Genomic DNA, 26,535 nt, shown 5'->3' on the forward strand with positions numbered 1-26,535 from the left:
GGGGCCAACTGGTTTCCTTGAGAGAAAACCTCTAATAACTTTAATCCATGCACCTAACTGTGGATATCCACCAATCTCAGATATGGACTTCAAACCAGTCCATTGTGAGCCACTGGGCTCTTTTTTAATTTCCAATCCATCAAGGATAAATATGTAAAACAGTAAAAATGAACTACTAGATACATGAAATTTTTTATTTTTATTTTATTTTTATTTTTTTAACATTTATTTCTTATTGAGAAACAGAGAGAGACAGCATGAGCAAGGGAGGGGCAGAGAGAGAGGGAGACACAGAATCCAAAGCAGACTCCAGGCTCTGAGCTGTCAGCACAGAGTCTGACACGGGGCTCGAACTCACGTACTGTGAGATCATGACCTGAGCCTGAGCCACCCAGGCGCCCCATATACGTGAAAAATTTTAAAAAGACATTACACTATTCAAGTCCAACTTAATCAGATTCAACAGACATATGATTACTCTGACAAAGTGCTACAAAAGCTTCCTAACATCTCCTCTCCATTTCTGTATTTACTCTTATCATGAATAGCTGGTTGGGTGCTGCTCCACTGACCATATGAACAAGATTAAGAATGACTAAGGTAAGTAACCCCCCCCCCTCCAGTGGGGGGGGGGGGGGGGCGTAACAGCAGCAAAGCACAGGAAGTTCAGTGCACTGTACCCAAATGAAGTAGCAAGATGGAAGGGAGGAACAAAAGCATCTCCTCCACCATTTCCTGTTTGCTAACAACTCCATGACTCTCACGGAGAAAGTGGGTTAAACTACAGGTTTAATTTACATTTTTGTCTGAAACTTACTTTTGTTTCCTCCCCAATTATATTTTCTCTTGCATAGTAGTGCTGAAGCTGAAGATTATGTTTTTCTTCCTCTTCTTTCTTCTTTCTTTCCACTTCTTTCTGTCTTTCTTCAGCTAACCGAATAAGCTCTTCATTTTTGAGCCTTTGCTTTAAAATAAAGAGAAAAATATACACTCCATACATACATTCTATAGTCTATTCAAATATCTCTTATTTGTCTGAAATAAAGAGATAAAATTGAAGATATATTTCTATCAGAGGATATTCGGTGTTCTTTAACAAAAAGAAGTTATTTAACAATAAAGTATTAGGCATCTTTTATAACATCCTAGTCAACCTAAACCAATTTTTGGATTTAAAAAGTCATTTATCTCTCTTCTTAAGTCTTTTACTTTAATAATAAAATAGTTTCCAATAAATGAATATTGATCTGATATTTTCTAAACATACTCCAGAACTTTTCTCCTCTGTAATATCTTTCCAAGTCAGAAGAAATATTTTACTTTCAGGGTAAGGAGAAAACTAGAGTAGGAAAAAAATGCACCTCCTCCTCTTTCTCCCTCTTCTTTTCCTGTTCCTCTTCATACTCTTGCTGAATTCGTGCCCTCTGTTCTGCAAGCCGTTTTTCTTCTTTTTCTTCTGCAATCCTCAGTCTCTCTCGCTCTGCTTCTTCTCTTTGTTTCTTTTCCTCAATCTAAAGAAGTAAATCTAGTTATTACATTGCAAAACTGCTGAAAGTTAGAGTACCATGTAATATTTTCTAGTATCCTATGAATTCAACACTCATAACACCCTCTTTTAAATTCCTGAAATTTTCAGTTTCCTGTATTTTGCTAGGGAGGCCACATGATGTAATATTAAGAATTATGAGTAAAACTTCAGCTCCACCAAATATATACACACTGGGTGAACTTAAGATATTCTTATTTAGTTCTGTCATCTGGTAAAAAGAGTTATTAATGTCTACTTCTCCAACAAGTGCTCAAAGAATTGAAGTGAAACAATGTATATATAAAAAATATAAAGTTCCTCCTGTTTAGAGGTACTCAGTAAGCAACTCATCATTACATTATTTTATAATGATTGTTACTATTATGTCTCAAAGTTCCTTGGCTTAATTACTATCCGGCAACAACAGTGTAATATTTTAGCATTTAACCATTCCTTATGCAAGAATCCTTTCCCCAGAATGCCCTTTCTTCTTTCCTATCTACTGACAAATGGTAAGGAAAACAAGGATTTTAGCCACAAGGATTCATAATTAAGTTCCATCTTGAATGTCACCTGGGGCCTATAGTGCTAAGTACTCTGAAGAAATACTCTAAGGGAGAGTGTAAGATCTGAAAGGAAGAGAACCCTGAGATACAGTCTACATCCTCCATGAATGAGGTAGAGAAGAACGGCAGCCTGGGTATTGGGTATTCATGATGCTGGTTTTAAGATTATCAGTAGATTTTAGTTACTTTTAAGTATGACATGGTTATGACTATTCACATTATTTTCATTGTTCTTATCTACATTTCCTCTACCTTCAAGGCTGTTATATCTAGTGTTATCAATCTTTTGAGCTATAAGAACTATAATCTTTTCACATATCTCATGACTTTACATGCTAGGGCTTCTTCCAACACTTCTTTCAAACAACACTATTAAACATGCACAATCCTAATATTCAGTACTAATAGGGTACACATAATCACTTCTTCAAGCACAATAAACCTACATAAAATGTCATTTATGATCTATACAACAAAACCTCACACTTAACACTCAGTTCTCCCTTCTCCCTATTACACACACACACACACACACACACACACACACACACACACACACACACAAAATCAAAATCACAAGGTCACTTCTCCATTAATGGTCAGGGTCATAATCATAAATGGATCACACACCTAAGAAATCCACAGAAAATGCCATTCCAACAAAAATGCTACACAGTAGTTCAACAGAAAGAAGAAAGCTATCATCTAGGTCAGTGGTTTTCCAAATGTATAATACAAAAGTACGTCAAAGGTCCTGCAAATACTTTATCAAATTTGTTAATCATTTCTAAAGCTATAATTAAAATTGACATGTAAACACTCACAAGTGTTATTTACCAAATTTTAACCATATGAAGATTTCTGCTGCATTAACAGTGTACCTTTTTATGCATTCATGGAGCTAAGGGCTTATGTTACCATTTTTGCACACAGATTTGAACATTTTATAACATTTCTTTTAACATTTAAGTTTGGGGATACTTCTTGTCTGATACTTTAGTGTTGACAGTAACAAGTACCATTTAGATATTTTAAAGTTAGATTTGGGGGGAAAGAGTTTCAAGAGGCTGCTAAAAAAATATGTAGGCCACCATTTGAGAGCAATCCATTCACAGGTGCACTGAGGGTTTACAGGGTGGGAGAACTGAAGGCTAAACTTACTCTAAGACTAATATAGTCAAAGCTTCCTCTATTCCTAGAGGAAAGACTTAGAGCTCTCTAGAAATGTAAGCACAATACATCCAGATATGATACTCAAAGCCAGGAGACCTGGGTTCTAGCACCGGCCTCACAATTTTCAGGCTCTGCCACCATGGATGAGTCTCCTAGCCTACGTTTTAGCTGCATGTGATAAAACAGAAATAATAATACCTTCCTCAGAAAGTCTCAAGATTAATGAGACATTTACATGCAAAAGTACCTTATAAATAATAAAAGGCTATAAGATCAAGATTTTTTCCCCTGAATTCTACCCTAAACCATGCTAATACTTGGTAAGTATAATAGGAATTACATAATTCTGACTTGCTGTCATTATGGACAGTATACCACAGGGTACTTCAAGTTCAAAGGTGACTCTGACCCTCAATTAGCTGCTACCTGACTTGAGTGGCCAATACCACTGGGAATTCTGATGCCACACTCCTACATTCAATAACTCTATTCATTTCGTCAATCCTTAGAAAGGTCTTTCCATCTATTTCCACTGTTGCCAGTGTAGTAGAATATCCCTGCTTCCAATCTTTTAAATCCTTCAATAATACACCCGTAAGAGCATATACATTATATTGCTGCATTAATGAAGAGTCCATGATAATTTGGATTAGAGAGATGACATGTTTGAGTAGAACTTAAGAATTTAAGAGGTTGGGATTAGACTGGATAGCCTTAGAGGTCATACTAAGGAATCTGGACATTTTCTGTAGAAAAGAAAAGCTACTACCAGATTTTGAATAGCAAAAGAAGTAAGAAGTCATGTCAAAGGAAGACTATTCAGGCCACAGGATTAATCTGACCCTGGGATATACATGTGGGTGGGAAGGGGTATGCAGGTGAGGAGAGAAGAAACTGAATCCTTCTCATTCACCTCAGGCTCCACCGCTAGTATTCATCTCTATGTCTACAAGAGTAGACACAGAATGGGAGTTCAGTAAGTCTGTTTGCTCAATAAACACTGGATGCTCAAGTGTCTTCCTTTGGGCATTTCTACTATTTTTATATATATATATTATATATAATATATATATAATATATATATTATATATAATATATATAAATATATATTATATGAATATATATAATATATAAATAAATATATATATATATATAATATATATTTATTGTCAAATTGGTTTCCATACAACAACTCCTCTTCAGTGCCCATCACCCACTTTCCCCTCTCCCCCATCCCCCCCATTAACCCTCAGTTTGTTCTCAGTTTTTAAGAGTCTCTTATGGTTTGCCTCCTTCCCTCTCTGTAACATTTTTCCCTCCCCTTCCCCTCCACTTCCGGTCTTCTGTTAAGTTTCTCAGAATCCATATGAAAACATATGGTTTTTGTCTTTCTCTGCCTGACTCATTTCACTTAGCATAGTACTCTCCAGTTCCATCCATGTTGCTACAAATGGCCAGATTTCATTCTTTCTCATTCCAAGTTAAATGCTATTTGCTTACATACATAAATGAGGCAAATAATTGCAAAATGTGATTCTGTATGATTTTTAATAACTTACTATACCCTGTCAAGAATATCATATCACTTGGAAAAAAACTTGATTGTCTACTAACACATAAGCATCTAGAAAGATTCACTCTATGCCTAATAAATATTTTAAGTCTTTCAGTTTTAGAAATTTCAGCATTCTTTAACAACTAATGATTTAATAAAGAAAAGATTAAGACAACTAGCATGCCTAACATGTTTCCATATCCCTTTTTCAGATATAAATGAAATAATATTGTTTTAGTACTACCTCTACCTGATATAACTGAGATATTTTAAATAACTGTGCAGTATTTTAGAACTTAGTCTTTATCCTATGGATAAAATCTTTGCAAGTTTGGCTTATTACAATTCTAACAAAACTTTGAAACTATGATCAAATAAGTACTTTACCTGAAAACGAAGAAAATTCTTGTATAATTCTTGCTGTTTAATCTGAAGTTCAGTTGGAGGCTCACCAAATATATTTCCCCGAGCAAAAGGAGAGTTCTGTGTTTGTGTATAACCTTGAAAGAGAAATTTTGCAAAGACATACCATTACTCAATGCTTAGAATATTCTGAAGGTTAAAGAATAAAGTTTGCTAATAAATCCATACTTTGAATAAATGTGCTAACTATGGAAGTCCAGAGGTTAAAAAATCAGAAGAGAAAGGCTGAGATTAAATCAGAAGACAGATGAAAGGTCATGAGAGAAAGAAAAATGGTGAAACAAAAATAGTTAAAAAAAATCATAATATATCGATACTTGAAAGACACCAATGAAACAAAGATAATATGAAGAGAAAAAAAGTACATCTTTAAGTTCTTATGTATGTGAATATCCTTTTCTTAAGGATATGTTTAATTATATATTAAAATGTATTGTATATATATATTAAAATTTTTCTAATATTATGTTTAAAAATTAGTAATTCCAAAGTCTTTCCATCTATGGTTCACAAAAGATTAGAAACCCAGCTCTGTAAACATTTTTTATAAAATAGGAAGATTCTTTTAATCGTTGCAATAATTTTTATTTAAAATTTCTATCAAATTAATGGGATATAGGGGCACCCGGGTGGCTCAATCAGTTGAGCATCCAACTCTTGATTTCAGCTCAGGTCATGATCCCAGGGTCGTGGGATCAAGTCTTGTACTGGGCTCTGCACTGAGCATGGAGCCCGCTTAAGATCCTATCTCTCTGTCTCCCTCTGTCCCTTTCCCCCACTCATGTGCTCTCTCCCTCTCTCAAAAAAAAAGGGGGGGGGGATATAAACATGAACAATAAAAATATGCTATATGTTCCTATAAATAGTATTATACATCCTGGGGAAGGATAAAGGCAACTTGAAAAATAATTATACCCCAGGAGACTCTCTTTAAATGCAGGAAAAAATAAATTTAGGCCTCACATAACTTTTTATATTATTTTTTTAGTTACTGATTCATTCTTTATACCATCAATATAAATCATGTATTTCTCTCACTCATGCTTTGCATTTTAGCTGCCATTTAGGTCTATTTTGCCTCTGTATTTAATTTTATTAATGCTTCATTGAATAGATCAGCAGAAAGTCAAATCAATACTTAAATATTAAAATGTTATGTATGGTAAAGCGCACCCAGGTGGCTCAGTCAAGCGTCAGCTTAGGCTTGGGTCATGATCTCACGGTTCATGAGTTCGAGACCCACATCAGGCTTTCTGCTATCAGTGCAGAGCCCAGTTCAGATCCTCTGTCTCCCTTTCTCTCTGCCCCGCCCTGCTCATGCTCTCTCTCCCTCTCTTTCAAAAATAAACATTGTAAAATAAAAATAAAATTTTATGGTGAAAAGGAGGATTAGCAAAACAAGTTTTTTTTTTTTTTCAACGTTTTTATTTATTTTTGGGACAGAGAGAGACAGAGCACGAACGGGGGAGGGGCAGAGAGAGAGGGAGACACAGAATCGGAAACAGGCTCCAGGCTCTGAGCCATCAGCCCAGAGCCCGACGCGGGGCTCGAACTCACGGACCGCGAGATCGTGACCTGGCTGAAGTCGGACGCTTAACCGACTGCGCCACCCAGGCGCCCCAAAACAAACAAGTTTTTAAAAATAAGATTTTTCAAAAAAATAAAGTCTAAAAATAAAATCATAAGGAAACATGTGCTCTATATAAAGAAAATGGGAATGTATCTAGGCATCATAATAAACTAAAAATTAAGTTGAAGCCAAATTAGTATAGACTTCATAAATATGGTTCTTCATTCTAGAACCATAAAGTAAAAGAAAAACAATGAACTTTGGGGAAGGGCCTCAAAAACATGAGAGGATAATGAATTTTAAGCACACATTATAACATTCAATTTTCAGATACGTTCAAGTTCCCTAAGACCTTTAAAATATTAAATGCCATATATGTGTGTACATACACATGTACCTATATTAACATACACTCACACATATATGCTAGCAAAGCAACAAATTAGGTGACTGGATAGTTTCTTGTATTCATAAAGTTTATTTTAGGTTAATTCTTAATTTCAATTCGCAAAAAAGGGGGAATTTTAACATTTTATGATGTTGTATGATTTCTTAAACTAAAGCATCCTGGCCAAAATGTCAGCACCAAAACCCTGACAGTGTACTGAAAGGCGAAAGACAGTAAATTCTGCTGTCCATATTCAATCATCAAGCTTGTGTGTTTTATTGCGAAGGGGCCATAGACTGCTGATTTTTCCAGTGTTTCTGCTTGATAAGCAGAGCTAGATGCCCAAACTGTTACTACTATGATAGAAAAAGGTTTGGGTGGAGACAGAATTACCAACAATACCAGGTGTGGAAGAAAAGTGTAGAAAGAATATTTGGCACTGAGATCTCAATACAGACTACTAGAAGGAACACATGAAGAGAAAACTAATGATGTATCAAAAAGAAGTCAAAATATCTTCAATAATGAAAGGTGTTTTTACTGCACACTGGGTTATTACAGACACAGAATGAGAGCCAAATTAATTTCATCAAAATCAAAAATTTCTATTTTAGTGCTCCCAAAATGGAAGACTGAATCCACTAGGTAAAAATCTACTTGTGCGTCAAAGTAAGAAAGCACTTTCTAATAATTAGACATCCAACAGTGGAACAGGTTGTACATGGAAACAACAAAACAGAGATTAGATTAGCACTACCATCAAAGACTTGAAAGATGAAAGGTTAGTGATTCTAATTATAGCTCCTTACATAATCTGCCTGTTTGGCCAGATAATCATATGGGTTAAAAAAAAATTTTTTTAATGTTTATTTATTTTTTGAGAGAGAAAGAGAGAGAGCATGAGCAGGGGAGGGACAGATAAAGAGGAAAACACAGAGTCCAAAGCAGGCTCCAGGCTCTGAGCTGTCAGCACAGAGTCCCATGCAGGGCTTGAACTCACTAACCATGAGATCGTGACCTGAGCCAAAGTCAGATGCTCAACTGGCTAAGCCACCCAGGAGCCTCCATATGGGTTAAAATTTTTTTTAATTTTTGAAGACTATTATGATCAGTAAGGGATATTTCAGAAAGACTTTCTATTGTGAAGTTCTTTTCTAGTCTAAAATCAAAACTTTTGTGGAAGTACAAAAGCAGAATTTGTAGTAAATGGTTACTTTTATAGGCATTAAAGTATAGTGCAACATATAGTGCAAAATATTTTTTAAATTCCCTTAAATTTTAAATACTTAACATATTTTCATATACACTTGATAAAAAAAGATGCTCACAACTTTTCCTGCCAAGTCATAAAGATACTGAATAATTTTCTATTTATAGAACCTTTCATTAAAGAATGTTGTTTAATAGCAAACCAAAGATATTTGTTTAAGGGGTGCCTGGGATGGCTCAGTCAGTTAAGCATCCAACTCTCAATTTCAGCTCAGGTCATGATATCACAGTTCTTGAGTTTGACCTCCATATTGGGATCTGTGCAGATAGCACAGAGCCTGCTTGAGATTCTCTCCTCTCTCTCTGCCCCTACCCCATGTGCACGTGCATACGCACTCTCTCTCAAAATAAATAAATAGTTTAAAAAAAGATATTTGCTTAAAAAATGGAGACGTGATCAGATATCAAACTTTTAAAACATTAAACCTAATTTCTTTGTACTTTGTGGTTTTACAAGAGAAGGTAAATGACTACAAAATAAGCAAAAAAATAAAACAATTAAAATTAAATATAACAAAAACAGTTACTTTGTACAATATATATCACATCTGATGCACTTTCACTAATCAAATAGTTACACATGTAAGAAGCAAAAGAGACTATTTGTGTATGTGTAAAGAGACTATATGATTTTAAGAAATGTCCTCCCACCAGCAAAATAAAAATTTTAGTAGCAGCTCAAGTATATATAAGTTATAAAGCTCAGAAGAAATACATAGTATTAAGAAGCAAACTTTTTTTCCCTATTCACTTTTGTCAAACTACTTAATACTTGAGAAAAGGTATTATAAATAACATGAATGTGTTATGCTTCCTGACTCTAAGTACCCAAATTCTCAAAATCACAATATGAACTTTGTCAGACAACAGAGGAGAAATATTACTGAACAGCTTTAAAAATGTAAAACAAACAAAAATAGAATGTAATTAAAAACCTGAGTTTTTATTTGCAGAATCTTCTAAGTTCTCAGCATTTGAGGTGGCTAAATTTTGGTCTAGAGATACAACAGCCCTTTTATCTTCAAATGTTCTTGCATCTGGATTATGGTAGGCATCTATATTTTGTCTGTGCATCCTATTCAAATCAGCTAAGAGGGAAAAATAAATTCAACAAATACATTTCTATAATTAGTATGCTTAATACATTTTCTTAGAGTAGAGAATCAGAGAAAACAGTAGGATAGGTTGGAATAATTCAATGGTATCTTGGTGCCCTGAAAACAGAAACAAAATTATTAAAACTTGTAAGAAGATTTTCAAAAAATAACCTTATGAAAATCAGCCAAGACGTTAAGAATATAAAAATCTTTGACAGGCCATAAAAACCATATTCATATGTATGTTACTTCAGAACTTGGAATCTCTGTAAATACAGAACAAACACCAACAATTCAAAACAAGTCATAGTGAAATTTACCCAACTTCATTAGCATTCCTAATGAAAAAATATAATCATGTAGTGTGGAGTTTTAAAATATATTCATAACTTTTTGACAATCCTCTCTTAAAAGATGGAGCTCAATTACCCTCCCTTTGAACATAAGCCAGAGTTAGAAACTCACTTCTTACAAACAGAACACTGTAGGATGATGGCATATGACTTCCAAGGCTACTTCATAAAAGACATTATGGTTTCCACCTTGCTTAATCTATTACTTCAAAGATAGTCAGCTACTGTATCATAAAGACAATGATGTAGTCCTATGGAAAGGCCTACATGACAAGGAACAGAGGGAGCCATATTGGAAATGAATTCTCCAGTCCCAGTCAAGCCTTCATATGACTACAGACCTGGCTGAAATTTTGGACTGTAACCTCATGCAAGACCCTGAGACAGAACCACCCAGCTAACCCATTCACCAATTACTGACTCACAGAAACACAAGATCCACAAGATGAGTGTTTGTTATACTAAAACATTACATGTTGGGTAATTTTTGTTACACAACAGTAGATACCACATACACATCACAAAAATCTAAGCACACAGGACCAGGTCAAACAACAAATCAATCTTAAAAACAGACCTGAATGACTACAGAACTCTAAAGCTTTAATAAAATAAAAAACATTTCTCTACAAAACAACTGGGATTGTAAGGTAGCAGTGAAAGAGAATTTAAACCTGGACATAAGATGTATTTATCAGAAAGCCTATTATGTTCAAGAATGTATTTTGAACATGAATCATAGTATCAGATACAACATGGCCAATAACAGGAAATGTTACCAGAGAGAACAGAGCTCAGAATCAGGAAGTTCATATCCTACTGCAACATTTGGATAGTCTGGACTTGGAAACTGGATAGGAGCTTCAGAGATGAAGATATCAGAAAGGATATTATCAGAAAGGATAATAAACAGGAAAATGTGAGAAACAGCTCCAAGGGGGAAAAACAGGAAGAGTGTTCTGGCAATATTAAAGCAGTCCAGCTTGACTAGATCACAAAACACATTTAATAAAGCAATGAGAGGAAAATGGAGATTACATGCCTATTCCGGAATATTCTAAAACACAAGCTGATGGTTCTCTATTCTGTTCTGTAGATGATAGTGAAGACAGTCCTGGTAGTAATAGAAGCATTACCAGTAATAATGGCAGCTAGGGAGAGAAAATAGATGGAGGTTAAGAGTATATCTAACTCAAGGAACACACAATGTCTGAAGATAGCCCTAGAACAAAGATAATGTTCACAGACCTAGAAGAGTTTAACCTGGTTCATAATACACATCCCAATAAATGTCAGCTGAAGGGAAGACAGCATCAGAGAGAATGCACAGAACTTAAAGGAAGGAACTGTCAATCCAGTTCAAAGAAAGTAAGGACAGACCAAAATCCACTAAATCAGAAATTAGGACATCAGTTACTTTTGAAAATGTCACATCAATAGAGCAGTAGGAGCTGAATTCATTTTATGGAATATGAAACAGTAAGAAGTTAGTAAGACGTGGCAGCAACAACCACAGACTACTTTTTGAATGTGTTTTATATATGATAAGTGTAAGGTCAAGGCAGAGTTTTTGTTTATTTGTGTTGAAGAATACAAGTAACCTAAGTATATTTAGATGTTAAAGGGAAGAAATGAATAAAAAAAATGGAAAATGCAAGAAAGAAGGGACTAACTGTAATCAGAGAAACTGACTGCAAAGAAACTGCCAAGTACCAAGAATTGGTAAGGCAAAAATTAGCTGGGTGCTCCCGCCACCATCATCAAATCATGGGATTTATCTGGATATGGAAGGTAAATGAAAATAGAAAGATGATGAGGAAGTTGAAGTAATGAACTAACAGCTGTGACCCTAAAAAGTCACCAAATTAAACAAAAGAACTTAAATGGGAAATTAATATCTCATCATCCAATTCACTAAAACAGCATAAGATCAGACTATATAAATGAGAAGTCACTATGAATAACAATGCATACAGTACTCTTCCATTTTCTGTTACTAGAGTATGGATATCAAGCTCACTCCTTTGAAAATGATACCCAGAGCCTTGTTACCAAACTAAAGAGTGCTTAGGGAATGCAATCTCATTTTGATATTCACTTCCACAAGCCATAAATTAAGAGATAAATGTCGTATAAACAAAAACTATAATAAACTTGAAAATCAATAGCATGTTTTTCTTTACTGTTGTGACTATACACAGTACTCTCAATTAGATAAGACAATGTATTTATAAAAAAAGAAAACTGATGTCAGCAGAGTGCATAATTATTTAAGACTATCAGATTCAGCAATCAAGACAAGTCCATATTGCTATTTATTGGAAAAAACTATCAATCAAATAGTCACTCCTTGTCTATCTTTCTGTGAGGTGTAAAACAAAGGTTTGAAATCAGCTAAAAATTAAAATTATACAAGGCACTTTGGTGAAGAGTATAATTTGCCAACCGCAAAGATGTCCCAAAAAATGGCCTTTATTTCAAATGTACACTATCATAGTATTTAATATAAAATTGCTAGCATTACAGAATAATTCTACAAAGAACAGAACAAAATAAAATATTACAGATTCATGATTGGGAAAATAATTCCACTATCTGAAAAAATTTATTAGACAAGGGTTAAATTTTATGACAGCTACTACAGGTAAACAATACATACAGTACTTAAATTTTTTCATTCCTTATTTTATTTTATGCTTTTTTTTATAAACCTAAACATATACTTTGAAATTAAAATTAATTTCGTTAAGTTAGTCGTTCTTTGGTGGAAAATACCAGAACACTTTAAAGAAAATGGCTGAAAATATTTCTACAGACCCAAGATTATTCAGCAATCATGACTGATACACAAACTCTTCTTTAATAAATCAATTCAGAGGGCTAAAGAAAATTTTCAACACTGATTCAACTATTAACATATTATTTCCAAATTAAAATATACATATTTACTTATAAAGATCACAGTCTCTAAGACAAATAAAAATCTAACTCGTGGTCCATAAAATAAATCTCACAAACCTAAAAATATTGAAATAACAAAAAAGTATATTCTCTAAACAAAAGAGAATATACCCTAAAAGTGACTGAAATTTACTCAGAAAATACCCAAATATTTGGAAATTTTTAAAACTAATGTCTAAATAATCAATGGATCAAAGAAAAATGACAATCAGAAAACGGAATTGAATGAAAATGAAAAAACCACGTATCAAAATTTGTGAGATACATTTAAAGCAGTACTCAAAAGGAAATTAATAGCGTTTTTAAGTGCATATATTAAAAAAAATCAAATCATAATCTAAGCTTCCACATTAAGAAAATAGAACAAAGAAAATTAAGTACAAAGTAAACTAAAGAAAATAGTAAAGATGAGAGCAGGTATCAATGAAACACGAAGGGAAAAACAGAAAAATCAATGAAACCAAAGCTGGTTTTATGAAAAGATCAATAAAATGGATAAACCTCCAGGCAAACTCATTAAGTAAAATAAGAATAAATAAATGACAAATATCAGGAATAAAAGAGGAACTATCACTGTAGATCCTACAGTGATGCCAATAAACTATTGGCATAGTTTATACAATAAACGTAAAATAAATAAAATACATATAAAAATAAAATAACAATAAAAATAAAATAATTATACAACAATAATAAACTATTGTTATGCCAATAAACTAAAAAGATGAAATGGATAAATTCCTTTAATGATTCAAACCACGTAAGTTCACACAAGAAGAAATAAACTAAATGTCTTTATTAAATAAGTTGAATTCAGGATGCCTGGGTGGTTCAATCAGTTAAGTGCCTGATTTCAGCTAAGGGCATAATCTCACAGTTCTTGGGTTTGAGCCCCGCATTCGGCTCTGCACTGATGGTGTGTAGCCTACCTGGGAATCTCTCTCTGTCTCTGCCCCTCTCCCACTCATGTTTTCTCTCTCTCTCAAAAACAAATATATAAACTTTAAAAAACTAAATAATTTATTTAAAAAAATTTTAATTCATGGTTTAAAGACTCCCAACAAGAAAATTCCCAGCCCAGATGGCTTCACTGGTGAATTCTACCAACAGAAGAGGAAACTTTTCCCAATTCATATTTGTGAGGCCAGCATCATCCTGATACCAAAACCAGACAAAATTATAAGAGAAACAGACAAATATCCCTTATGTGCCTAAATGCAAAGATCCTTAACTAGCAAATCAAATTCTACAACACGTAAAAAAAAATTAAAATAAGATTAAATAGAGTTTATACCAGGAGAAAGAGTGGCTCACCATTTTTAAAAAAATCAGTCAATGTAGGGGCATCTGGGTGGCTCAGTCGGTTAAGCATCTGATTACGGCTCTGGTCATGATCTTACAGTTAGCAAGTTCGAGCCCCACAACAGGCTCTGTGCTTAAGTTTGCAGCCTGGAGCCTGCTTCAGATTCTGTGTCTCCCTCTCTCTGCCCCTGACCCACCTGTTCTCTGTCTCTGTCTCTCTCAAAAACAAAAAATAAAACATTAAAAACAAATAAAAAGAAACCAGCAACACATGATTACAATTTTTTTAAAAAACCAATGTAATTCACCATATATCAACAGAGTAAGAAAGATGAAATTATCGTTTCAAAAGATGTAGAAAAGCACCTGAAAAACTTCAACATATATTCATGATGAAAACTCTAAGAAGAGAATGTTCTAAACCTGGTTTAAAAAAATAATCTACAGAAAACCTACAGCCAAGACTGAGTGCTTTCCAAATGAAATCGAGAACAAGACAAGGATGTTGGTTCTCAAGATTTCTAAATATTGTACTGGAATTCCTATCCACTGTAAATCAACCAAAATAACTGAAAAGTATTCATACTGGAAAGGAAGAAGTAAAACTGTTTGCAGATAACTGTCCATATTAAAAAATCTCAAAGAACGTACAAAAAAAACCCTAATAAAACCAATGAGTTAAGCAAGAACATACAAAAATCAACGGTCTTTCTATACACTAACAATGAACAAATGGATATTGAAATTTTTTAATGTTATCATTTAAAACAGCATTAAAACATATGAAATATTGGGGCGCCTGGGTGGCGCAGTCGGTTAAGCGTCCGACTTCAGCCAGGTCACGATCTCGCGGTCCGTGAGTTCGAGCCCCGCGTCAGGCTCTGGGCTGATGGCTCGGAGCCTGGAGCCTGTTTCTGATTCTGTGTCTCCCTCCCTCTCTGCCCCTCCCCCGTTCATGCTCTGTCTCTCTCTGTCCCAAAAATAAACAAACGTTGAAAAAAAAAAAAAACTTTAAAAAAAAACATGAAATATTTATGGATACAATTTACAAAATATGTTACAAGATCTGAAAGCTGCAAAATATTGCTAAAATAAGTTAACGAAGACTAGTAAGTGGATAAATATTCCAAATCCATGTATCAAAAGACAATATAGATGCTGGCCACCCCAAATTAATCTATAAAGTCAAGGTAATCCCAATGAAAATCTTACCACAATTTTTTTTTTTAATTCAGATTGACAAGAGTAAAATTTATCCGAAAATGGAAGGGAAGTCAAGTTGACAAAACAATCTTGAAAAAGAAGAACAAAGTTGGAAGAGTCACACTTCTCACTTTCAAAACCTACTACACAAAGCTACAGTAATCAAGAGAGCGTAATATGGGCATAAGGATAGATATCTAGATCAACAGAACAGAACTTAAGAGTCCATAAATAACCTTATAGTCAACTGATTTTCAACAAGAGTATTGAGGCAATACAAAATGTTATAAAATTGATTGTAGCACAGTTCTGTGAATATAGTAAAAACTACTGAATTGTGTACTTCAAAGGGATAAATTCTATGGCATGGAAAATGAGATCTCAACAAAGCTATTATATATATAAAAACAATTAAGACACAGAAAGACAGAGGAACTACCAGCTTGAAGGAGACTAAAGAGACATGACAACTACATACAGTATGGGATCCTGGACTAGAGGCTGGAACAGAATAAGGTAGGGGAAAATCCAAATAAAGTCAATAATTTATTTAATAGCATCGAACCCATTTTAATTTCTAGTTTTGGTCACTATACCAAGATCATGTAAGATGTTAATATTAAGGGAAACTAGGTAAAGGGCACCCTCTATATCTTCACAACTCTTCTCTAAGTCTTGAGTTATTTCAAAATAAAAAGTTTAAAAAAAAACACAATAACTTATCGTACCTACTTACTAGAAAGGCTAAAATTTTAAAGAAGAACAATTACATGGGCTGATGAGGATGCAAAGCAACGAGAAACCTAGTGCTTCAAAATAGAACAACCACTTTGGAAAATGGTCTGGTTGTGTCTTATGAAGTTAAATATATACTTACTATTCATCCTAGCAATTCCATTTCTGTGCATTTAACCACGAAAAATGAAAATTTATGTTCACATAAAGACTTGCAGGTGAATGTTTATAACAGTTTTATTTATAATAGCCTTAAATTGTAAACAACTCAAATATCCATCAACAGGTAAAAGGATAAACACTTGTGATACTTCCACATAGTGCAATACCATTCAGTAATAAAAAGTAAACTACAGCCATATACAACAACAAGAATAAATCTCAAAAACATTAAGGGAAAAAAAGACACAAAAGTCAATACTATTGTGTCAGAATGCAGATCAGAGGTTGGCAAAGGGATGGGGCTGGATACTGGAAATGTTCTATATCTTGACTGTGGCAGTGGCTACTGGAATCAGTTGTCAAAACTCACTGAATAATAAAGGATAAATTTGGGGGACACTGGGTGGCTCGGTCAGTTAAGCGTCCAATTTGATTTTGGCTCACATCATGATCTCACAGTTCATGAGATTGAGCCCTGTATTGGGATCTATACTGACAGCACAGAGTCTGCTTGGGATTCTCTTCTCTCTACCCCTCCCCCGCTCATAAGAGCTCACACGCTCTCATTCTCTCTCAAAAACAAATAAATAAAACTTTTTTTAAAAAAGGGTATATTGGGGCACCTGGGTGACTCAGTAGGTTAAGTGTCCGACTTCAGCTCAGGTCATGATCTCATGGTTCCTGAGTTCGAGCCCTGGGTCGGGCTCTGTGCTGTCAGCTAAGAGCCTGGAGCTTGCTTTGGATTCTGTGTGTCTCTCTCTTTGCCGCTTCCCCACTCATGCTCTTTCTCTGTCTCTCAAAAATAAATAAATGTTAAAAAAATTTTTTTTAAAAAGGGTGTATTTTGTCTTATGCTCTGTGCTGTCAACTAAGAGCCTGGAGCTTGCTTCGGATTCTGTGTGTGTCTCTCTTTGCCCCTCCCCCACTCATGCTCTTTCTCTGTCTCTCAAAAATAAATAAATGTTAAAAAAATTTTTTTAAAAAGGGTGTATTTTGTCTTATGCAAATTGTGTCTTAATCAACATAAAAACAAACATAAATCTAACTGGCTCAAATACAATACATAAACACAAATACTTAAGTATATGTAAAGAAACATTTACTCTCACTACTAATCAGAAGTAGGAGATACTTTCACTATCTTTCAAACTGGTTAAGTGTTTTTTTTTAATTGGGTTTTTTTTTTGGTGTAGTTTTTAAAGAATTTAACATGTGTGGGAATGCAAGCTGGTGCAGCCACTCTGGAAAACAGTATGGAGGTTCCTCAAAAAACTAAAAATAGAACTACCCTATGACCCAGCAATTGCACTACTAGGCATTTATCCAAGGGATACAAGTATGCTGTTTCGAAAGGACACATGCACCCCCATGTTTATAGCAGCACTATCAACAATAGCCAAAGTATGGAGAGAGCCCAAATGTCCATTGATGGATGAATGGATAAAGAAGATGTGGTATATACATACAACGGAGTATTACTCAGCAATCAAAAAGAATGAAATCTTGCCATTTGCAACTACATGGATGCAACTGGAGGGTATTATGCTAAGTGAAATTAGAGAAAGACAAAAATCATATGACTTCACTCATATGAGGACTTTAAGAGACAAAACAGATTAACATAAGGGAAGGGAAACAAAAATAATATAAAAACAAGGAGGGGGACAAAACAGAAGAGACTCATAAATATGGAGAACAAACTGAGGGTTACGGGAGGGGTTTTGGGAGGGGGGATAGGATAAATGGGTAAGGGGCACTAAGAAATCTACTCCTGAAATCATTGTTGCACTATATGCTAACTAATTTAGATGTAAATTTAAAAACATAAAAAATAAAATTAAAAAAAAATTTAACATGTGATACTCATGTAACATCATCATAATCGGGATACAGAACTGTTTTATCACCCCAAAATACTCCAACATGGTATCTCTTTAGAGTTACTCCCTATCCCCAACCATTTTGTCATTTTGAGAATATACATGTATGTCACCATTAGAAAGGGGCTATTTTCACTTAGCATAATATCTTTGAAGACTCTTCCAAGTTATTATGTGCATCAATAGTTCATTCTTTTAATTCCTGAGTAGCATCCCACTGTATAAATGTACCACATTTTGTTTATTCATTCATCCACTGAAAGACATTAGAACACAGTGTTTTTTTTTTTTATAGGAACTTGAAAAAAGAACCTTAATGAATAAAGAACTTAGAAAGGAAACAGATTTTAAGTGTCATACAAATAATAAAAATAGAGATTATTTACTTAAAAAGGGTTGCTATTATTCCACTTGTACGGGTAATAGATTTTAATATTTATTAATAACAATTCCCCTTATAAAGAGATCAAAGATCTTCCCTAGAGAGCTAAGACAAGGACGAACATTAAATTTCTTTCTTTGTAATAAAAGATCAAAGATAAAACAGGAGTAACTAGAAAAGCCAGCAACCAAATTAAAATTAGGAAACAAAGTACAGAGGATACATGGTCTTGGTCATCATCACATGGCAAAACACAGATCTTTGCTACATAATTCAAATATAACAGAAACCACCCAAACAGCATCAGAATGTGACATAACTGGGGCATCTGGGTGGCTGAGTCAGTTAAGTGTCGGACTCAATTTCAGCTCAGTCATGATCTCACTGTTATGGGTTCAAGCCCTGCATCGGGCTCTGCACTGACCACGCAGAGCCTGCTTGGGATTCTCTCTCTCCCTCTCTCTGCCCCTCCCCTGCTCATGCGTGCACTTGTGCTCTCTCTCTCTCTCTCTCTCTCTCTCAAAAATAAAAAAAAGAAGAATGTGACGTAACTGAGAAGTAAACTTTTATTTATTAAACCTTAAACCTCAAGCCTCTGAGAAATAGGGGTTGTTTCTTATAGCACTTTTTGTTAAATGCCTGGACTAATACCTGTACTTTAAAAGGAAATGTTATAGCACTATCCTTAAATGAAAAACCAGTGTTTTTCCAATATATATTCAAATAAACATTTAACTTTTAAAATAAGAAATGTTTATCTATATATCACCTAAAATTATCTCACCTATAAAAAAGAGTTAAGAGTTCCAGTCTTCAAAACTATGAGAAAAGAGTTATCTTAGTAATTTAAGTGGACCTCAAATACTTTTTTTTAAAGCCATCTTTAACAAAGAAGCAAATCATAATATTTAAGAACTCTTAATAACTCATATCCAAAAAGTATTCTGACTACATCCCTCAACTATCACTAAAATTAATGTATAGTGCCTAAAGAACATGAAATCTGTATTTTTACCATTTAATGGGTTTCTATTATTCATTTCTAATTTCTAATGAAACAATTTTCAAAAAATCCATCTTTGTCTACTTTTATTCATATCTAAAAGTTAATAGAGTTATAGTTAATATATTCAATATATATTATATATATTGTTCAGAAAGTTTCTGAGATCAGGTCTTTATTTACCAACAGTCCTTGCACTATGCAGGTATATGGCTATATATGAAACACCACATCCCACAACTATTTCAGATCACCTATTTTAAATATGTTTTACTAGTTTAAAAAATTTTTAATAAGGGGTTTTTCTTACTAGGATTTTTTTTAAATCTAATTACTAGGTTGGGTTAAAACTTACCAATTAACATGAGCTTTTCTCTGCAACTGAGTTAGCACTAGAGGATGAAAAATGTGTAACAAAGTTAAATAGTACTCTAAAGAAAAAAGACCCTCAAAACTGCTATTACATTTATTGCAAAATACTTCTTTTGTATTAAGCAACAAAAAAAAAAGACCTTGCCTTTGAGGCTTTGATTCCCACTTCTACTCCCCATTCTTTTAAAAATTTAAAAACAGTTCAGTTTCTTTTAGAAACAACAGATCAATGAAAGCAACATACTTATCAGATTGCCTTTTGCATCTCTCAGAGGAGCACCACCTCCACCTTTCCCCCAGGGGTTGTAACTTCTCATTTCAGCTTCTAATTTAGCTTCATATTCTTCTTTTTCTTCGCGTTCTCTCTTTCTTCTTTCTTCTCTTTCCCGAATCTTGATAATATGAAGGGATATTTATAAGTGCTGACAAGCACTCTGATATAAAAAGTTTAGTTTTAATATCAGTTTTTATTTTTCTTATTAGAGAAAAAACCTTGGGAAAAAAATTTTTACAGACTATTTCACTATAAAATTTAAAATCATAAATCAATGGAATACTCAATTTAAAAACACTCCTTGGCTAGAATGAATAGCGGCTGGTCCCTCATATCATGCCATGAGTACTTTCCAGCCACTGATGCCAGTTGAGACTGAACCAATTCCTCCTTCCCACCCCCAACTTCTACCTGAGCCACTCCCTCCCTAACATCACCAGTTGCTTGAGGACCAACAGGATCTCCCTACTTTCCTTTTCCATTTATCTTTTCATGGGACCTGGCCAGCCACAAACTAGTCCCCACACCTCACCAGACTTTTCTACCCTGGGCAAACTCCATTCTCAGAATTCAAAGAGGTTGGAGAATTCTGGGCTACTTTAAGTACAACTTTATGAAAGCAAACAAAATAGGCTTCTCATCATCAAGTATAAGCATAGGATTGGGTCTCTAGAGACATTTCGATAGGCAATGAACAAGTATCTACATTTTGGGAAGTTACTTTTAAAAACATAACCACATACATAGAAAATTTAAGCACCCATTCCAGCAAAGCCATGGAAGTCATCACATGCATGAAATAACATTCTAGAATTAGGAAATCTAGTTTTGTCAGTGGTGTTCAGTCTTCTATTTGTAGAAACCTACCATCCAAAAATTAAAGTAATTCTCTAATTAAGAAAAATCCATTTTCAAGGAGGTTGCCCATATAAAAACTGAACAAAAGGAGCTTTAGAAGAAATCCAAGTAGAACTTTATAGAAAATTACCTAAGGTGGGCATATACATACCAAGAATTCCAGGATCCTCTCCGAGATATATGGATATTCCCCAAAAAACCCCAAACATCTGATACAATTACTTTTAAGTAAGCTCTCTTCAAATATAACAAACTACAACAGAACCCATTATCCTTTTCCCTAAAAGTGTTCTACTTTTTTTCTCTTAATTCATATTCATAGCCTCATTATTCATGTAGATTACAACATACAGAATCATCTTCAAGCCATTTCTTCTTTCTCATTCCCTATATCTAAGTACTATCAATAAATCCCAGCGTTGTCTTCTGGATATTCTATCTTCCCTGTCTGGTTCAGAGCCTCATTACCTCCTATCTGGACTGCCTCAATAGTTTTAAGGTTTCTCCACATCTCTTTCTCAATCATACACATCACAACTAGCTATCCTCCTAAAACTTTTAAACCATTCCTTTTACTCTCTGGCTTAAAATTTCCTCCTTTAGGCTATCCATAATAGGATGAAATTGAAAACTTACTAGCTAAACTTCACGATCCAGCACAATCTGACATTTCAGATCCTTCTCCCACATCAATTCTGTTTCCTGAGTATGCCAGGAATTTAAAATCTATTCACTGTATAACATACAGCTCAAATATCAACAACACATGAAGTCTTCTTAATCACCAGGCAATTATTCTTATCCTGTTTCCAAAAGCATTCTAATCTATCTGCATCAAAAATTTATCATATTGAATTATAAATGACTGGTATTGTTTTCTCCTGTGCCACAAAGAGTTCTAAGGGACCACTGTGCTAACATATAAGATGTTCAACATTAAATGTATCAATGAACAAATGCATGAATGAATAAATGAATACCTGTTGCTGCAAAGCTTCTTGGTAAGACTGAAGTGACTGTTTTGAAGGCTTTGGTTTATCTTCAAAAATTAATCCTGAATTTATTCCTCGATCACTTGTGATTTTCAGTTCGTTCTGTCCAATCATATTCCTACATCAAGTACACAACAATTTGTATCCATTTATGACAAAGCAAGAATACAACACTCCTTTGAAACAGCATAGCATTTAAGTAGATTTAAAAATAGGGGAAGATATTTCTCTGTAGGTCAAAGAGAAATCCTTAAGTAAATGTTCCCTTACTAAGCTCTCTCCACTCTCTCTGTTTTCACAATTAATGAAACTTTTACATTTATTAGATCTATTTCTTGACCTATGTGGCAGTTACATGGGGGTAAAATCTGTGTGATAAGTCATCAAGTGGTATATGTATGGCTCAGGCACTTTTCTGAATGCAGGGAAATAATACGGTAGAATTCTCTCAATATCATAAGAATGTACTTAATAAATGTATACCAACTTCTTAGCCATCTCAAAAATAAAACAATAAAATCACAGTAAAAAGTCTGTCTCAAATAAAATTTATATTTTTGAAAAATTTGCAATGAATCAAAAAATGAAAAACTTAAAACATATTATGTTTACAGAAATCTCAAGCAAAAGTGCTATTTGTCTTAAACATAGGAATGTAGCCACTTTGAAGAAAATAATACATTTTAAAAATCTGAATTACAAAAGATAAACTCAAATATTAGTTTTATCATAAAATTATAACTATGAAAAAGAGACTACGAAAGGCTTATCTCCAAAAATAGTATCATGTCTTTAAATAAGAGTTCCCTTTGTGTATCTAATTTATCCAATTTATTTAAAATCTTTTATGAAGATAAACAGGTATGTTTATGTATACTGTCACACTGCATCCTGAGAGGATAAAAGGACAGATGAGAAGATCCAGAGCAAATGATTCCTAACAGAACTTCTACTTTGTGGGGTCTCTGTATGTGCAAATGAAGAAGGCTGAAGGGGCTTATTTGAGTAAAACCAATCTCTCAAAACAAAATAGCTACAAATTACATAGTGAATTGATTCACTCATTATCCATTTCACTCCTTTTTCTTCCTGTCTTTTACCATTCACTCAAGGACCCAAATTCTTGGCCTTTATCAATTTCCCCATGGCCCAAAGATGAGAGGGTTTAGAGATACACAGTCAGATTGGGATGGGAGCAAGGAGAGAAGTGGTAATGGGGTGGTAGTCAAAAAATAACACTATTTTTGAGGTATGTTGTAGCATACATTAGGATTTCCTAACTTTCTATGGCTGAATAATATTTCACTTATATGGATATAACACATTTTGTTTACCCATTTATCAGCTGATGGACATTTGAATTGTTTATACTTAAAGTATTGTGAACAATACTGTTATGAACATTCACATATGAGTCTTGGTGTGTATATATATTTTCATTCCTCTTGAGTATATACCAAGTGTTGTATGGTAAGCATATGTTTAGCTTTTTAAGGTAACTGCCATATCCTCCAACTGCTTTTTATATATACTGATTTTGTACTCAGCAATGCTGCTAAAACTATTAATTCTAACATTTTATGTGTACATTCTTTTGCAAATAACATTTTGTTTGCTCTCTTCCTTCTTAATACTCATACCTATCTTTCTTCCTTTTTTATTTTTGATCTTGCTGCAATTATTGGGCCCTAAAAAATGTGGTCATAAGAACACTCGTCATATTGCCAATTTCAAAAAGAATGTTTTACATGTATCACCATTAAGTAAAGTATATGATATAGGTCTTTCATGTTTACACATTCTCAGGTTAAGTAGGCTCTCCTCTAACATATTCTGTTAAGTTTTCAATCGCTAATGGATATTGATGTTTATTACTTCTTTTTCTGTAACTACTGAGATGGTCATATAGCTTTCTTCTTCATTATACCAATATAGTACATTATAATACTGATTTTACAATATTGACATCTAACACCAATTAGCATTTAGTATATGTCAGACACTTTTTTAGACACTTTACATATTTTAATTCATTCAATCCTCAGAATAAACCTATGAGTTGATACCATTATTATCCCACTTAATAAACAGGGAATAGAAGTTAAGCAACATGTCTCCAGCTGAATAGAAAAACCAGGATTCATACCAAGACACTCTGCCTCCACAGTCCACACTCTTAGTTGATGTGTACTACTACATTTATTCATCCTATTTTCCAGAAAATTCCAATTTAGAATTCAATATCCCTTTTTACATTATGAGGTTCAGTTTTAGGATGGCTGTATCTATCTTTATGATTGAAATCAGCTGGAAATTTCCAGTTGTCATTATGACCTTGTTGGGTTTCATATCAAGATTATGACATTCTCATAATCACAGCTGTGGAGTATTCCCTCCTCTTCTGTACTCTGTATTATTTTGTGTAAGTTTGAGGGAAGATTTGAAACTTATGACCTAATTTCTTTTTTTTTTTTAATTTTTTTTTTTTTGATGTTTATTTTTGAGAGAGACAGAGACAGAGCATGAGCAGGGGAGGAGCAGAGAGAGGGAGACATAGAATCTGAAGCAGGCTCCAGGCTCTGAGCTGTTAGCACAGAGCCCAACGCGGGGTGCGAACCCACGAACCACGAGATCATGACCCGAGTCGAAGATGGGACGCTTAACTGACTGAGCCATCCAGGCACCCCTTATGACCTAATTTCTAAAAAAGTTTTTATATTATTCAAGTTTTCTATTTCTTTTTGAGTCTATTTTATTAAGTTAAATTTTAAGAGGAATCTTTCTTCTTCACTTAAATTTCCATATTCATTGGCATAAAACTATGCATAATATACCCTTACTATCATTTTAACTTTAACTCCAACTACAGTGACAATTTTTCATTCCCAGTATTTATTTATGCCTCATCATTTTTTTCTTGATCAACTCCAGTAAAACCTTGTCTTTTATTAATCTTTTTATTCTTCTATAACCCTACTGCTTATTTTCTGCCTTATCAAGCTATCACTTATATAAAGAAATAATATAGTCTCACACTAGGATTCTGTTTGTCTACTTTAATCTGAAGTTCTTTAAAATTTTGCTTTATATATTTTGAGACCTTATTTTTAGGTGCATAAAATTTTGTGTTGCCTTTATGCTGCTAAAATGAACCTTTATTCTTTATAAAAGAATTCTTTTGATCTTGAAGCTTTATGACTAAAAAATCCATTTTATCTGATGTTAATATAGTAAACAAAATTTATTTCATATTCTCCTAGTGTATCTGTACCCTTTTACTTTAAACTGTTCTATATCACATTTAAATATATGTAATACGGGTAACCCCTGGATTTTGCTTTCGCATCTAGTATGACAAGCTTTCTCATTGAAACAGATATAGATACTTAAAAATTTACTAATATCAAATTAAAATTTTCCATTTAATTTGTACTTATAATCAAGTTAAACAGGCTTGCTCCTTAAACCTTTCTATATCTCATTTTGTTCTTTTTGCCTTTTTAATTTTTTCCCTTTAGTACATTAGTAAGTTGTGCCTTTATCTCAATACTTTTTAATCTTTTTTTAATGTTTATTTATTCTTGAAAGAGAGACAGCACGCGAGCGGGGGAGGGGCAGAGAGAGACAGAATCGGAAGCAGGCTCCAGGTTCTAAGCGGTCAGCACAGAGCCCAACGCAGGGCTTGAACCCATGAGCAGTGGGATCATGACCTGAGCTGAAGTTGGATGCGTAACTGACTGAGCCACCCACGCATCCCTTATCACAATACTTTTCATGCTTACCCTAAAAATATAACATCCATACTTACCAAAGACTAAAGCTAATCAAAATATTTACCAACCTCCCAAATGATACAAAGATTTTAAAACACATTAATCCTATTTAGCCCCTTCCATATTATATGCTATTCCTATTAATTATTCTTAATTATACTTACCCTTAAATCCAAAATAATTTTACATAAATATTTAATTCCACCTACTTATTTACCACCTTTCTTCCTTTCCACTCCTTTATGAAACTCAGACCTTTCTCACTGCAACCTCCTTCCTTCTGCATTTAGAATTTCATTTACTAAGGGTCTGCTAATGGTAAATTTAGTGGTTCCTCTTAAAATATTTTTCTTTCATTTTCATTAATGAAAAATAACTTTGCTGAGTATACAACTGTCTCAACACATTGACAGTATCTTTATCTTCTGAATAGCTTCCTAGAGTTCTTTTGAAAGAAAGGTCTTTTCTCTCTGGCAGATTTCACGTTCCTCTGTATTTTATATTCTCAAGTTTTACTACAATTGTCTTTTATCTAGCCTGTTTGCAAGGTGTTAGGATTCCAGAATGTATAGGTTAAAAAATTAGAAAATGTTAAGATATCATCTCTTCAAATATTTTTGTCCCACTCTCTCTAGAATTCCAATTTCATAGTTAGTCCTTTTTAGTTCCATAATTTTTACCCTTTTTTTTTTCATATTTTCCATGTCTTTTTCTCC

General features: G+C 33.8%; 1 protein-coding gene across 12 annotated transcripts in view; it reads right to left on the reverse strand.

Moving 5' to 3' along the window:
* The window catches only part of CSPP1 (centrosome and spindle pole associated protein 1), a 158,113-nt gene that overhangs the window by 29,174 nt on the left and 102,404 nt on the right, over positions 1 to 26,535 (reverse strand). For 10 of the 12 annotated variants that reach the window (XR_005794191.1, XR_005794192.1, XM_040487663.1 and 7 more), the window contains 6 exons: positions 22,035 to 22,164; positions 20,167 to 20,314; positions 9,408 to 9,560; positions 5,210 to 5,322; positions 1,362 to 1,511; positions 818 to 964 (listed from right to left, as the gene is read on the reverse strand). Coding sequence is in view for 10 of the 12 variants with exons in the window: in XM_040487663.1 (XP_040343597.1) it covers positions 818 to 964; positions 1,362 to 1,511; positions 5,210 to 5,322; positions 9,408 to 9,560; positions 20,167 to 20,314; positions 22,035 to 22,164 (841 nt within the window). In the remaining 2 variants the exon portion in view is untranslated. The remainder of the gene's footprint in view (positions 1 to 817; positions 965 to 1,361; positions 1,512 to 5,209; positions 5,323 to 9,407; positions 9,561 to 20,166; positions 20,315 to 22,034; positions 22,165 to 26,535) is intronic. The other 2 variants (XM_040487660.1, XM_040487659.1) reach the window with 1 other exon arrangement.

Source organism: Herpailurus yagouaroundi, unplaced genomic scaffold (assembly GCF_014898765.1).
Source record: "Herpailurus yagouaroundi ecotype Mexico unplaced genomic scaffold, PumYag 165, whole genome shotgun sequence".
NCBI lineage: Eukaryota > Metazoa > Chordata > Mammalia > Carnivora > Felidae > Herpailurus > Herpailurus yagouaroundi.